The following is a 14,848-nucleotide window of genomic DNA, read 5'->3' as shown; positions in this document are numbered from 1 at the left end:
AAGAAAATGTAGGAAAGTCATTGACTGAGAGGGGACATTTGCCTCTCATAAAGCCAATGATTGTTTAGTATCCAGAATTTATAAAGAACTGCTATATATTTATTATGGAAAGATTGGTAAAAGACATGCATTGACATCTCAGAGAAGAAGAAACATGTATGATCAATGAACTTGTGAAAAAAGATTCAGATAGCAGTGAGATGCCAGTTTATACCATGCAGTTGGTAGAAATTACGAGATCTGATAAATCCTTGCATCAACAGGTATGGTGGGAGTGAACTGAGTTACCCATTTTGGAAAACAATTTGGCATTATTTTGCATAGACAGTTTGTACCCTGTTTCTAGGTGTGTGCCTGGGGAAAAAACTAGATGTGAATGTGGATTTCATGTATGAAAACTTTCACCAGTGGACATAAATAAGAATGTCTTTAATAGCACCATTTATAATGGATGCTAACTTGAACAACCCAAGTTCTTCAGAAGAGTAGGTGAATTGTGTATTCTACAAATGGAAGATCACATAGCGCCCATACCTGCCATTCATTCTCATGTAATATGTAAAATATATTTTTTGAATAATTTTAAAAAATGGAAGGGGGTTGCCGTGTTACCAGGTTGCTATAAAGCTAAACTGAAAATGCTTGGCATCTTACAGTGCCAAAAAGTAAGGCAGTGCTCCACAAGCAAAGGAACAAAAGCCCAGTGACAGTAAGTGTTACAGGGATGCAGGAGCCCTCCAGGGGCTGGGGCTGGCACTCTGAGCAGCAGGTGAAGGGGCGTAAGGTTGGAGCACAGGCCAGAGCGTAGATGGGTGTCCATGGGTTCACACCAGTAAAATACTTGAACAGGGAATAAATGAGGAAAAGAGACAAATCTGTGCAAAGAATCCCAAGTCATGTATTTGGAACTCTGCTTTTGGAGTTGGGTTGCAGAACCCGCATCCCGCACGTGTGGGCTGCACGTGGTCACAGCCTTCCAGAGAGCACGGTGGAGAGGGAGGGAAGGAGGTCCCGGGTGGAGACACAGACAGACGTGCCTCAGTCAGCTGGTGGAGGGCGCCGGGAGGTACTTTGCCTTTGTGCTTTTCCTTCCCATGCCTGCAAATTCCAGCTGATAATGAGGAACCTGGGACAGCTGCAGAGACCCTGAGCAGTGCTCAAAACTGCCAGGGTCACCCCAGCCTGGGAGATAGCACAGCCAGGAGGAGCTGGGGCTCGGCGACCCAGTGTCACAGGGATCCAGGGGCAGAAAGGGGGCAAACAGGTTGGAAATCAAGGAAATGTGAATAGGGGCATTGACCGTGATGAACGTGCCACACGCACATGAGGTGCTCATCCTGGGAACTGCTGCTGGTGAGCCAGCCCTGCGGGTCCTGCCTGCGCCCCTATCCACGCCCTGCTCTTGCCTGCCCCCGCCCCTCCCTTTGGCGCTTCCGACTGCTGCCCGCCCAGGCCTTGTCAGCCGGCACCTGGCTCATGCGGCTCATCCTGGTCACGAGGGGAGCTGCCCGTGCCGAGGTGTCTCGTGTCTCCCACAGTGGGCATCCCCACCATCCGGTGGTGCGGCGCGGAGGGGGACTACAACGTCATGGTGATGGAGCTGCTGGGGCCCAGCCTGGAAGACCTCTTCAACTTCTGCTCCAGGAAGTTCAGTCTCAAAACCGTCCTGCTCCTTGCTGACCAAATGGTGAGAGTCCGTTTCCAAGCTGACAGCAGCTGGCGCACGTGGTGCGGCACAGCGGTTTGACGGGAAGCCTGACGGCACCCTCAGGCCTGTCCTGGCTTTCATGCTGTCAACGCAGGGAGGGGCCGGAGCTGGGCAGCCTTTGCCAGAGGGGAATGGCAGGTGGATGTGGAGTCCGCCTTCCTGGCGCGAGCAGCATGGGCCCTCAGGAGGGGCACTGGTGCTCACACTGCTAGACGGTGAACGGCCAGCCAACGAGAGGGATGTGCCTAGGCCTCCTGTTGGGGACCGCGGAAGGCGGCCAGTTCCATGTCCTTTCCTGGCTGTTGAGTTTCTCTGGCCACAGGGCACAGAGCATCCTGTGAGTTGTGCCTTTTCCAAGGCTGCTGCTCTGGGACTTAATTCCTACACCATCCTTTCTCTACCTACAGATTAGTCGTATTGAATACATTCACTCAAAGAACTTCATCCACCGGGATGTGAAGCCAGATAACTTTCTCATGGGTCTGGGGAAGAAGGGCAACCTGGTCTACATCATAGACTTTGGGCTGGCCAAGAAGTATCGGGACGCCCGAACCCACCAGCACATCCCCTACCGTGAGAACAAGAACCTCACAGGCACGGCGCGGTACGCCTCCATCAACACGCATCTTGGAATCGGTGAGCCCGTGGGTGGTGGGGTCTCTTGAGCCCCTGGTTGCTGACCTAGGCTGCGTTGGCCAGGTCCCTGCCTCAGGTCAGGGAAGGACCAGCCTCTTGGGAGACCCTGCTAGTGGTCACACATTACGGAGGCTGTCCTCGGGCCTTTGTAGCAAAGCCTGGTTTCTGGGACTGGAAACTTTTGTGGGGCAGAGTGGGGGCATGCAAGCAGCCGTTGACACTGGTGTCTCTCTCTGGGGAGTGGAAGTTCCTCACAGCATCTCAGGACGGTGTCTGGTGTGTTCTTTGTGATTTAAAATTCCTCCCCACGGTCGGTGTCTGCTTGGGAGCTTCTGCTTTGCTGCAAGAAGTGCACACTTGACCCATTTCCTTTTTCTTTTCAGAACAATCTCGAAGGGATGACCTGGAGTCGCTGGGTTATGTGCTCATGTACTTCAACCTGGGTTCTCTGCCCTGGCAGGGGCTAAAGGCTGCCACTAAGAGACAGAAGTATGAGCGGATCAGTGAGAAGAAGATGTCCACCCCCATTGAAGTGCTGTGTAAAGGCTACCCTTGTGAGTGCTGGGCGGAGGAGCTTCCACTGCTCTCTGTGTGAGGAGGGGTGCCGGTGGCCCCTGGCCTGTCTACCAGGGCCTGGGGATGCTGGGGGGCGAGCAGGGCATGCCGCCCGGAGGCCCCTCCCGCAGTCCTGCCTGGCTCGGGAGGTGAGGCCTGGGTGGATGGCCTGTCCCCAGCTGCCACAGTCTGCCACCCTAGCATCCCTCTGCCTTCCGGAGCCGTAACTCGGAGTTTTCCTGTTGTTGTGGGGCTGTGCCCCTAGGACACATGCTCTAGTTGAAACTGAATCGTGTTCTGTGGAGCTGTTCCTTAACCTGCTGAGGCCTACACCCTTCAGAGCGTGGCCGGTGTTTCCCAGTCCCTCCTCCATGCCCGGGATTTGTAGCAGTGGTGGCCGTCAGTTGTGCAGACGAACCCCTGGGCTGGTTCCCAGGCAGGTAGGAGTATTCCTCGTTAGCTCCAAGCTTCTTGTTTTACAGCTGAATTTGCCACGTACCTGAATTTCTGTCGTTCCTTGCGTTTTGATGATAAGCCTGACTACTCGTACCTGAGGCAGCTCTTCAGGAACCTATTCCACCGCCAGGGCTTCTCCTACGACTACGTGTTTGACTGGAACATGCTCAAATTTGTAAGTGACCCTGCCAGCTCATTGCCTTCCTGTGTGAAGGGGAGGTGAGCTGGTGCTGGCCACCTGCCCATGGTTGTGTCTTGGGTGAGAAGCCACCCTGGACAGGTCTGGGGGCACCCAGTGTGCCTGGTAGGGACATGCCCTGTGTGGGTCCTTTTGGGGACGAAGACACCCAAGAAGCAAGACTGTTGTTAGGGGAGAACAAGGGTTTCGCCACGTGGACACGTGGACACGGCATGGTTGCTGGGCTTCTGGGGGCCAGTGGCATTCTTGGGATGTGGACAGCCAGGGCTATAGTACAGTGTGTCCCCAGGCCAGAGTCCTGCTTGATGCTGAGTCAACAGGTGAAAGGCCATCCATGTTGTCATCAATGCTAAGCGCTGTTTGGCGTCCTGGGATGCTAAGGCATGGTGCCCACGGGTCCCTCCTGCAGAATGGTGTGGCTGGAGCCTGGGGATGTTGCCCCATCTCCCTCCGGCCTTGTGTTGCTCAGCAGCCAGGCTCCCAGAGGGGTGGGCAGCCTGGGACGCTGCATTGGGTCTTGCCGTAAGCTGGATTTAGGTTTATTTATTCCCCAGTTTGTTCACTAAGCAGGCGTCGGCCAGTTTTTTCTAACTTCTACTTTATCTTTCATTAAAAATTTGTTCTACTTAGTTAACGAGCTTATGACAGAAATTGGAAACTTTGCAGGGTGACAAAATCTGACAGAGGAGCAGAACCTCCTCTTCAGAGGGAGTGAGACAGGAAGCCTTAAGGCCGCCTTGCAGGTGCAGAGGTGCTCCTATGGGGCTGGCAGTCCTGTGCAGACAGCCCCAACTTGACCTGGCAGGACAGGGAGATCCTGGGAGCAGAGGGCCCTGCAGGGTGGGCTGGCTCGGGTGTAGAACGCAGACTGCCTGGGGGCTGGGTGTCTGAGGACTTGTTTCCAGGGTCACCTGATGCTCCTCCTAGCGTCCACTTCAGCTGCTCAGCCGACCTTTCCTGTGAAGGGCCAGGTGGCTGAATCACTCGTTTTTTGCAACCTCCTCTGTGTTGCAGCTGGAAAGCCACTGCAGGGGTTGTGTGAATGAGTGGGTGTGGCCACGCCAGTTAAACTTCATTTGTGGAAACAGATGGTGGCTGGATGTGGCCCGAGGGTAGTTTGCACTCTTGCCTTGCGGCTCGGTAATGTTCAGCGTCCTTGGGTGTCTTCACCACATCAGGACCCCCGGTGCACCTGCTCCCTGCTGGCAGCATAGCTAGCTGTTTGTGCTGGGAGCAGATCTAGTGCACTGCTGGCTTCCTGGTGGTGTGTGTGCTGCCAGCTTGCCCCGGGCCATTCTGGGTCTGCGCCACTCTGCCGCTCTCCCAGTCTCCTGTCCCTGTGCGGGTCCTCACAGAGGAGGGCCACCGCTTGCCGCTGGGCTTGGAGTGCAGTGGCAATGGGTCCCCTGTGCCGTGTGCCCCTGCTTGCTGGGCCAGAGGCCGCGCTGTGTCGTGTGGGGAGAGGTGTCTAGTCTCAGCTCGCTGCACTGCCCTGGGTAGTCTCATGGTGGTCTTGTCCTAGTGGCCCTGTTAATTTGCCCGTGTTGCAGGGCTCGGCCTTGGGCCGTGGTTCACCAAACCCATTCTGGTCTTGTCCTCTTTCTTCCTCAGGGAGCCAGCCGGGCAGCCGACGATGCCGAGCGGGAACGCCGGGACCGCGAGGAGCGATTAAGACACTCCCGAAATCCAGCCACGCGCGGCCTCCCCTCCACGGCCTCAGGCCGGCTGAGGGGCACCCAGGAAGCGGCTCCTCCCACCCCCCTCACTCCTACCTCACACACGGGTGAGTGCGCCTGGGCCACCGCCTCCCGCCAGGCCCCGAGGCAGCCAGGGGTTCTGTTTCGCACGTTGACTGGTCTGGCCGCAGGGGCATCCACTCTGGGAGTGTGCTGCTGTGCGCGGCCCCGAGGCCGGACAGCCAGGGAGCAGCCCGGGGACCAGCTTGGGGACCGGGTAAGGGCCTGGGTTTCCAGAGGCTCTGCCCCTCTTGCTTCTCCTCCACCTCGTGACATGAACTGTGTCCCTTGCACAGCAAATGCCTGGCGCCTTGCTTGTGGGCAGTCCACCCAGAGCCCGAGCACTCGCATCTCTGGGTGCTTCTTGGGCCCTGCCCACTGGTGCTGACGTGGAAATTGGTGTGAGCAGTGCCGCGCTACCTGGAAGCCTGGTGTGCGGCCTGCCCACGCCTCTTCTGTGCCTGAGGCCAAGGCAGGCGCCGGTCTGTTGCCAAGGAGAGATCCCTTCTGGAGCTTGGCATCACGTTCTGAGGCCCGACTCACGCCCTGTCCGCTCTCCCTCAGCTAACACCTCTCCTCGGCCTGTGTCCGGCATGGAACGAGAACGGAAAGTGAGTATGCGGCTGCACCGCGGCGCCCCCGTCAACATCTCCTCCTCCGATCTCACAGGCCGACAAGACACCTCGCGCATGTCCACCTCACAGGTATGCGCTGAGCCCGCCAAGGTCAGGGTGCTGTGGCCTCCAGCTGCTTGGTGTGTGCGCTGGTTGTGCGAGCTCTGGGCACGGGGGTGGTGTGTCCTTCTTCCCTTCTTTCCTTCCTTACCCACGTTTGAGTGTTTACTGCCAGGGTGCTGTGCTCTTTGCTGCCATTTGGCCCCTGGGTTGAGAACCTCAGAGACCAGTCGCGCAGGTGAAGGACTCATCTCCCCAGCTGAGCTTTTTCTCCTGTGCTGCCTCCACATGGCCCCCACCCCAAGCTGGCCGTGGAGGCACGGCCGTCCTCCCTGGGCAGGCTGGAGAGGCCATGTCCGCCTGCCCTAGGCACACCCAGCCTTTGAGAAGCTTTCCTCGTTCTTGGCCAGAGTGGCGCCCCACCAGCAGAGCCCCTGCGGTGGGGAGAGGGGTGCTGGTGGTCCCTGTAAAGCGGCGCAAGCAGAGGCCCAGGAGAGCCCAGAGCCTGGCTGCAGGCTGTGGAGGGTGGGTCCCATCCCTTGGATTTCTGTGTCTGTCTTCCCTCTGACAAGGCAGCTGGGCACAGAGAAATAGCCCACTGCTCAGAGGCAGGCTGGATGCTGATGAGGCGCCGGCAGCCAGGGCCCGGCGGCACGCGTGCCCCCCGCCAGCATCCTCCGCCACCCGCGTCCTCCCACTCTGCTCTCGGCACTGCTCTCCACATTCGCCAACGTGCCTGGCTCAGCAGAGGAGCTCTTTAAATACATACTAGCTGCTTTTCTCAAGTAGCTCTCTGAGCCCCTCCTACAGGCGGGGGAGTGGGTTAGTGTATCGGTAACATGGGCCCTGACTTGCACAGGGCCGTTCCCTGCCCCTGCATATCCAGGGGGCCCTTCTTTACCCCATGCTGTCTGTCAAGAGGGCAGGAACCGAACATGCTGGAAGCCTGGGTCCTGGACTGTGTGCTGAGGCGGCGCCCCTCTGGCTCCGCGCAATGCCTCTTCAGGGCACAGGTTGGTGCCCAGCCCTATCACTGGTGCTTTCTTGGCGCTGTGCACAGCTTTTTGGTGAATTTGGTGGCTTGAGTCTGTTGATTAGGAGAGCGCAGGGTCTGAGAACCTCCCAGAACCTCAGTTCTGCAGCGTCTGGCTGGTCTTCGGGTAGAGGAGGCAGAGGCAACGCTTCTGACCCCGTTTCTTTTTAATCAACTGAAGTGAACATTATTTATCAAATGCATCCAACTTGCTAGTGATTCTATTAAAAATGGGTTGTTCTTTATGGTAACCTTGTCCCAAAGAGACTGAAGATACAGGTAGTTTCAGTAGTGGGGCTCAAGGGGCCTGGCTGGGGTGATGAGACTAGGCATCTGATGGCCCCTCACCTGACCCCTCTCCCCGCTCAGGGCAGGACAAGGCTTAATGGGTTTCTCCCCATGAGTGTATCAGTGGCTGGGGGTGTGCACCCGTACCTGGGCAGCAGCCAGGACACCTCACCCATGGTGGTAGGGCCTCTGTCTGAGCTCGGCATCACTGTATTAGGGCTCAACCAGCAAGGACTGAGGAAGAGGGACATTTAACTTTTCTTTTAAGGAAAGAGACACTGGTGGGTTTGGGATCAATGAAGGAAATGGAGAGAGGGCCCTGTGGGTGCTGGGCAGCCATGTCCTAGTCCAGCTGTTTTCTCCACCCTGTGCCTGCCCTGAGCCCTGGTCACACACTTCTCTGAGATCCTTCTCTACGTTGTGACCAGCCTTGTAACTGGGTCCTGTATCTTTGCTCTTATGTTCTTCTAGTTTTCCATCTGAAGAAACAAAATGTGGGCTTGAACAGCACTGAGTAGCCAAAGGATTTGATTTTGGGGTGTTTCCTTTCCAAGGAAGCACCTTATTGTCCCTGGCCACCCTGGGGATTCTCCTAGGATCTTCACCTGGGCTGTCCCCATGTGCCCCATCCCAGGGGTGGCTCCGTCCCATGGGTTTCCCATCACCGTGGGTGCCCTTGGGAGACAGGAGGACTCCCGCCCTTCAGCGCTTTACTGGCGTCCCTGAGACTGTGGGGGCTGCCCTCTGTGCCTGTCCTGGGCATCTGGACAGCAGAGCTGGTGGGCTTGCTCCAGTCTGTACAGCTCTGCAGCCCCTGCCCACACTGCCCCAGAGCACACGGGTGGCAGCAGAGGCAACCATACCTGTGTTCATGGTCAGTGGCTACGACCGAGACCACTTCCTGCCAGCTTCCTCCACAGTGACCTCGCCTCTGCCCCCTGTGCTCCTGGAGTGGGAGAGGCGGTTCCTCCTCAGCAGGAAGGGCTCTAAGCCGCCAGTCAGCCAGCTTGCCTGCCTGCTGGTGGACCGTCTGGCCCTCCCCAGCCGGGTGCAGGTGCCTTGGCTCCTGCGTGCCATGTGGTGGCCCCATGGCCATCACACACACTTTGCAGAGAGTGGCCGCTCCCCTTGCCCCCACTTCCTTCTCAACGGCAGCTGAGCTGGACCAGCCCGCAGGGCAGACCACAATCCTTGAGTTCCTGTTTCTGGGGTGCGAGTCTGGCTGCTTCAGCCAGGACACCATGGAGCCCAGCAGGCATCTGGTGGCTGAACTTATTTGCCATCCTTTCTCTTTGTGGAAGAAAGGGCCTCAGAAGTTCAACTCTGTTGATAAAATGTAATGCCAGTCCATGGTGCCAATTATTCCTTTTCACTTGTTTCAATCCATGTCTCCTCCACAGGGTTCAAAGCCCATCCTCTTCCCTGTGTCAGCGAGGAAATGTGTCTAGTCCGTGTCATAGGGGGGGTGGCTGCAGCTGAGAATCACCTGAGGGGCTGCCCTCTGGGCAGTGGGCTCTCTGCCTGCACGAGGAGTTAGGAAGGTTCAATCTTGGCTCCTCCTCGGCCTCATTAACAGCTCCGTCCTAAGGAGGAGGGGCCCTCGGCAGGCCACCCAGAGATCTGTGGTCCCGGGCTTGGTGGAGGCGAGGTGAGGGAAGCACTCGAGACAGGACGACCCCAGGTGCCGGTCCGGCCAGGGGGGCCCTTACCAATGGCTGTCTTTTCCCCCCACCTCAGAATAGCATTCCCTTCGAGCACCACGGCAAGTAGCTGCGCGTCTCCTGTCGGAAGGCAGCACCGGGTGAGTGGGAGCACGTGGGGGTGGGCTCACGTGCCAGGTGCTGCAGGCCAAGCTAGGCCCCCCGCCCGGTGCTCCTCACGAGGGTTCCAGAGAGTGTCCGGGACCCTGCCCGCTGTTTGTGTGCCAAGTCGAGCCTGCGTGGGGAGCAGGAGCCCAGGGCTATGTGCCTGGGCCTGAGTCCAGTGGCCCCAGGACTCCCGACCTGCTCAGCCCTGGGGTCGGCCGTGCGGCTGGGTTCGATGCCACACTCAGCCCGACGGACCGTGCTTGGCGGGGCTCTTGTGCTCTTGCAGCGAGACTCCTCGTGGTTTCTGCCGCCCTGGCTATGTCACCTCTTCCTTCCGCATTTATTTCTGTCCTCGTTTGTTTTTCTTTTCGAGCTCGGGCTCTGCTCCGCATCTTGTCCGTGCCGTTGTCTGTAGGAACCCGTCAGCTGTAGCCGCCTGTCCCTCCGCCGCTGCTGCATGGCTGGGTGTGCAGGCCGTGCTTCCCTCCTGTTGGCAGCACAGGATGCCTTCCGCTCCCGGCCCGGGCTTGCAGTGTCTGTCAGCACAGTCCTGCCGCGGGCCTGCTGTCCTTCTGTGGCCGCGTGCGCTCTTGAAGACGTCTGGATGGGAGCTCCTTTTCACGTCTGCCCCCAGGGGGCATCCCAGTTCCTGCACACAGCCTGGCCCCATTTGTAAAACACCGGGTTACTTCCCAGGAAGTGGGCTTGGAGCCAATATCTCTTGCCAGCATGGACGCGGGTCCATCATTCCTGGGCCTCTTGGCTCTGCGGCCCCTGGCCCTTCTCACCTGCATGCATCTTCTTCCACATCTTCCTGTCACTTGTTCTGCTGAGCGCCTGGCCTGGCCGCAGAGGGACCTTCCGCAGTGGCTGGGGTGTGGGTGGCCAGATGGGCTAGGCGGCATCTGTGTCCCCTCCCCCAGGGCACCGCCACTGGTGTTTTGTGCCCAAGGCTGACCGGCCCATTCCTCTGGCCTCATGCTGACCTTCTCCTGTGCTTTGGCTCCGACAGATTCCCGGTCGGGTGGCTTCCAGTGGTCTTCAGTCTGTCGTGCACCGATGAGAACTCTCCTTTTTGCTGTGAAGGGCAGACAATGCATGGCTGATCTACTCTGTTACAATGGCTTTACTAGTGACACGCCCCCCTCCCGGTCTAGAACCGAAATGTTAACACCGGGAGCTCTCCAGGCCGCCCACCCAGCGACGCCCATGGGGGAAACAAACTAAACCGGACAGACTCCAAGTGCTGCCATCGCCGGGGGCTGCTGCCGAGGCCCACCACGTGAACTCGGTCATAATGGGGCTGGAAGGAAACGCAGAGAGTGAGAGACAGTGGCAGAGAATCAGACTCCCGTTCAAGAGCCTCTCGGCCCTCCCGCCGGCGTGGCGCACCCATGCTTCCTGACGAGCCCACTGTAACTCCTGTCTTCTACTTGGCTAAGACAGTTTTGTATCATTTTGCTAAAAATTACTGGCTTAAATCTGTGTAAAGAAATCTGTCTTTTTATTGTTTCCTTCTTGTCTGTTTCCGCGGTCTTAAAAAGATGTTGACTTTAAAGAATCCTGAAACAAAGATGCTGGCTTGGCGTTTCTGTGGAATGGAGAGGCAGGGAGCTGAGCACACGTGAACTTGCGTGGTCTGTGTTTCGTGGGTTTTGTGGTGTGGTCCCTGTGGAGAGGGTTTTCTCGTCTGGATTCTGTCACACGCATACGTATGTGTAAGTGATGTGCGTGTATGTTGTGTGCTGTCTTGTGACCTCATCGACCTGGTTTTGGCTGTCGCTCCCCTGTCCCCACTGTAAGAATGCCTGCGTGGCATGGAAGTGCGAGGGGCCTTGCAGCCAGCTTGGTTAGAGGTTGTCGACTCCAGCAGGGCCCAGCGCTGCTCCCAGCAGATGCAGCAAGGAAAGGAGGAAGCAGGGAGCTCAGCGTGGCGGGAGCAGAGGCTTTGCATGGGCGTCACCACTCCCTCAGGAGAGGGTTGTGAGCAAGTGTGGGCCTCTCCTTGGAGTCACGTTTGGCGGTTCTGGTGGTGGTCGTTGCCTCAATGCCTTTAAATTTGGGGAGTTACCTAAATAGGCTGTATTGTAATGTGCAGATTGGCCCTTAGTCCGAGTTACCATCTCTGCTCAAAGCCAAGGGGCGTCTTGCCCGGAAAGGCTGGTGGGCATCTCCTTAGCAGGGGCCGAGTGACCTGGCCAGCCTGGTCATGGGGGCAGGTATGTCTTGCACTTTGGTGATCCCTGTCGGGACCTAGTCACTCAGCAGAGCAGCCGGGTCCAGCCAGAAAGACCTTGCCGTGCTGAGCTCCGGCAGGAGCCCCTGCCCTGGGAAACGAGGTCTAGCACCTGTTCACAGACCTCCCACTTCCTGTCCCCCTGCTGCCCAGGGTCTGTCTGGGAATCGGGGTGCTTGTAGGAAGCTAGGGACCCGAGGTGTCTGCATCTGTTTTCCCCTCCTGCTCCTGAAGCCCTCCAGCCCAGGTGCTGGCCCAGGGCACCCTGCCCTGACTGGGGTGCATCGATGGCACACAGTGTGGCTGTTTGCTTCTTTCTGAATCCCGAGATCCTGCCTACTGTCTGTTTTTGGATGTGGGGACTTGGCTGGGTGGGGCTGTTCCTCGGTGTGCAGGGGGGTGCTGGGGTGGGTCAGGCTGAGTTGGGGGCTTTCATTATAGGCCAGTGCTGCCTTCAGAGGTGGGCTTTCCCTCCAGACAGGTTAGCAGCTGCAGTCCCTGGTACTGGGCCGGGACGGTACAAGGAGCCTCTGCTGTTTGCACACAGGTCTTCCCTGGGGAAGCTGACTGGTCCTCGGTCCTCAGCAGTATGGCTGTAGGTGGTGCGGTCCTCCCAGTACTCAGTCCCCCCCGTGCGACCTGCGGGAAACGTAGTTGGAATGTCTGTATCAGCCAGTCTCTGAACTGCACATTTGTATGACCACTGTGTCTGTGTACTTAACCACCGTGTGATAATAAATTCACAGTGACTTCTGCCTTCTTTCCCACCCTGCCACGTGGTCTTTATTTCATCAGTTGGGGAGTTTTCACCAGGTTTGAGTCTGTCTTGGTGTCATCGGTATGGTTTGTAAGCTGGTTGGGGGCAAGCGGGATGGAGCATGTGCCAGTCCATGTAAGGGTCTCCGCAGGTCCCCTCTCTCCTGGCGCTAGCTGCCTTTGCAAAATAGGTCCCTGATGGGCGTGGCCCTCCAGGCAGGCGGGGAAGGAAATATTCCCACCTGCCTTGGGTTTTCTGGGGAGGTGGATGGTGCAGTGGCTGGCACGGTGCCTCAGCCCTGCTGCCCACGGATACATGTAGTGCCTGTGAGGTGGCTTCCAAGGGGGCCCCTACCTGGACCAAGAGGCCCAGGCCTGGTGGCTCCTCTCCCTGCGGGCATGGCCCTCTGTTCCTGGGCTCCATCCCCACCCCAGGTTAGTCTTTCTAATAGGACAAACAGCATCTGGGAAGGGAGCATCTGTTTGTCTGTTCAGCCATTTGTTGAAGGTGCAGGGGTGGCACCATTGGCCCAGGCACACCCCCTGAGGAGCTGGCTGCCAGGAGAACCCCTGCCACAGCAGCTTGCCGGCCAGTCTCTCACAGCACCTCTGTGGTTACCCAGGCCAAGGACGTCTGCTTGTTGCCGGGGCCCATCCAGCCCTCTCGGGGCCCAAGCAGGGCAGGCGCCAGGGCACTGCCTCCCCTCAGCGTCTGCCCGTCCAGCTCCCTGGACCCTTGACCCGAGAGCGCAGGCTCAGTGCTTCGCCGAGCATGTCGCAGCCTTCCCTCATCCCCATGGAGGCGCTGCTGGAGCCTCCTGGAAGGCCCTGTGTTGCAGCAGGGCCGTCCTCTCTCCCTGGGGGCGCCTCTGGAGGGAGCACCTCCAGCACTGTGAAGGTGTGTGTTCAGGGGTCATCTGCCACGTTCTGTCTTGACCAGATCAGGCTGTAGGAAGAACCAGGAAGGCCCTCCGGTGGGTCCTCTAGATCCTGGGCAGCACCAGAGTCCCCTTAGGCAGCCCACTGGATGTCAGGGTCTGGGCAGCAGCCAGGGTGCCGGGCTTGTGTATCCCTGCCTCTCATTTGGGCTGATGTGTGGGTGGCATCTATGTAACGGGGTCTTCCTGGGATACTGGGTGTGAGCCTCCTTTGGTGGGGACGGCAGGAGGGCGCTGACAGTTCACTGAGCTGCCCTCCTGGGGCCCTCAGCCCTGGCAGCCACAGCTCCCTGAACAGGTTTCCTCTCTGTGTCTTGGGCACAGCTGGGAGCATCTGGAACAAGAAGACCAGGCAGACAAGACGTCTGCCCACCCTCCCCCTTGGGCCCCAACACCAGCCCCCAGTCGGGTGGAGCTAATGTTGCTGCCGTGGCAGAAGGAGGTCCTGGGGCCTCCTGGTGTCTCTACCACAGTGCCGGCCGAGGACCAGATGGGCCCTAAATTCCTGAGGCCAAGGGAGGCCAGGCTTCTACCCAAACCACCCTCAGTGGGCATCCCTGATGTGTTGACCATCTTGAATTCCTCAGTTGTGTCCCCAGAGCAGGACTTGAGGGGGCCACCAGTCATCATACCGGCCAGGCCCTTTGGGTGCAGGCAGGGGATGGGAGGGCCACCCACTTCCTGCTGCTCCTGGCTGGCAGGGATGATGTAGCTCAGGGTGAGGGTGAAGAGACACCGGTGGGGTGCTCAGCCCCTTGAGCACTCAGCTTGCTGCAGGAGGCCCCAGGCTGGGGGAGAAGGGAGTGGGTGTGCACAGCCCCACTGGCCCTGACGGGTAGGGGGTGTGCCCTCGAGGGAGGTGTGTGGACAGGCTGCCCTCTGCCTCTTCCCTCTTCCCCCTTCCCCTTGGGCCCAGGTAGGTAGGCAGTTGCAGTGACCCTAGTTGGGCCATCTCTTGGAGACATAACAAGCAGGGTGTGCCCGTCTCAGCTTTGCCCAGGGGCTCTGCCTGGCCTACCTCACACATGTGGTCAGTAGATACAAGGCTCCACCCTGCCCCTCAACTGTTGGCACTGCCTCTAGTCTGAGCTTGGCAGAGGGGATGGGAAGGCCATTATGGGAATCAGGTGAGGCCCAGGGCCACAGAAGTGCAGGTGGGCTGCAGGCAGGTGCCCAGGTGTGCAGAGCTGCAAGGCAGGTGGAAGCAGGAGGGTGGTGTCCCTCGGGGGGCAGTGTCTCTGGGTGGGCCCGAGACGTGAGCTCTCGCTTGCTTTTCATTGCAGAGGAGCAGGGACGTGGCATCTCTCCGGCTGCACGCGGCCCGCCAGGGCACTCGCTGCCGTCCCCAGCGCCCACGACGCACCACCTGCTGAGGCGGCCCTAGCAGCCTCTGACCAGCTCCCAGCCACACAGGTCGCCACTGGCCACGAGAGCAGGTGGGTGTGAGATACAGGGGGCGAGGCCGAGCGGGGCTGGATGAGGAGGATGGGGATCAGGTGCCTGGCCAGCACTGACCGCTAGGGCAGCTGTCAGCCAACCGAGGGCAGAAAATATGGAAGGCAGGAATGTCCCTTTGAACACACGCTAAGGAGAAGTCACATGCATGTCTTGGTTTAAGTGCACACACCTCATAGGGGCTTCCCAGTGAGGGCCACACCCTTGCCAGCCACCAGGGCCCTGCGTGGATGCTCTGAGCTGCCTGGGGCCGGCACAGCAGGGTCCAGAACAGTAGCGCTTAGTTGGCTTGGCTGACAAAAGACCAGAACCACTTGTAAATTACCCAGGTTGATGAGAGATTTGGGGCTGATGGTCAGACCACCCAGCT

The 14,848-nt window shown here is 58.6% G+C and overlaps 1 protein-coding gene across 9 annotated transcripts in view; it reads left to right on the top strand.

Annotated features, from left to right (window-relative positions):
* The window catches only part of CSNK1D (casein kinase 1 delta), a 32,992-nt gene that overhangs the window by 17,728 nt on the left and 416 nt on the right, over positions 1-14,848 (top strand). For 4 of the 9 annotated variants that reach the window (XR_005029919.2, XR_005029917.2, XR_005029920.2 and 1 more), the window contains 7 exons: positions 1,539-1,687; positions 2,116-2,344; positions 2,728-2,898; positions 3,382-3,530; positions 5,166-5,337; positions 5,855-5,994; positions 14,307-14,459. Coding sequence is in view for 4 of the 9 variants with exons in the window: in XM_036910722.2 (XP_036766617.2) it covers positions 1,539-1,687; positions 2,116-2,344; positions 2,728-2,898; positions 3,382-3,530; positions 5,166-5,337; positions 5,855-5,994; positions 10,106-10,156 (1,061 nt within the window). In the remaining 5 variants the exon portion in view is untranslated. Of the gene's footprint in view, positions 1-1,538; positions 1,688-2,115; positions 2,345-2,727; positions 2,899-3,381; positions 3,531-5,165; positions 5,338-5,854; positions 5,995-8,685; positions 8,934-9,022; positions 9,087-10,105; positions 12,092-14,306; positions 14,460-14,848 lie in introns of those variants that run through there. The other 5 variants (XM_036910723.2, XM_057501882.1, XM_036910722.2 and 2 more) reach the window with 3 other exon arrangements.

Source organism: Manis pentadactyla, chromosome 4 (genome assembly GCF_030020395.1).
Source record: "Manis pentadactyla isolate mManPen7 chromosome 4, mManPen7.hap1, whole genome shotgun sequence".
Taxonomy (NCBI): domain Eukaryota; kingdom Metazoa; phylum Chordata; class Mammalia; order Pholidota; family Manidae; genus Manis; species Manis pentadactyla.
Note: the sequence above shows the minus strand (reverse complement) of the source record. Positions and strands in the feature narration are given on the sequence as shown.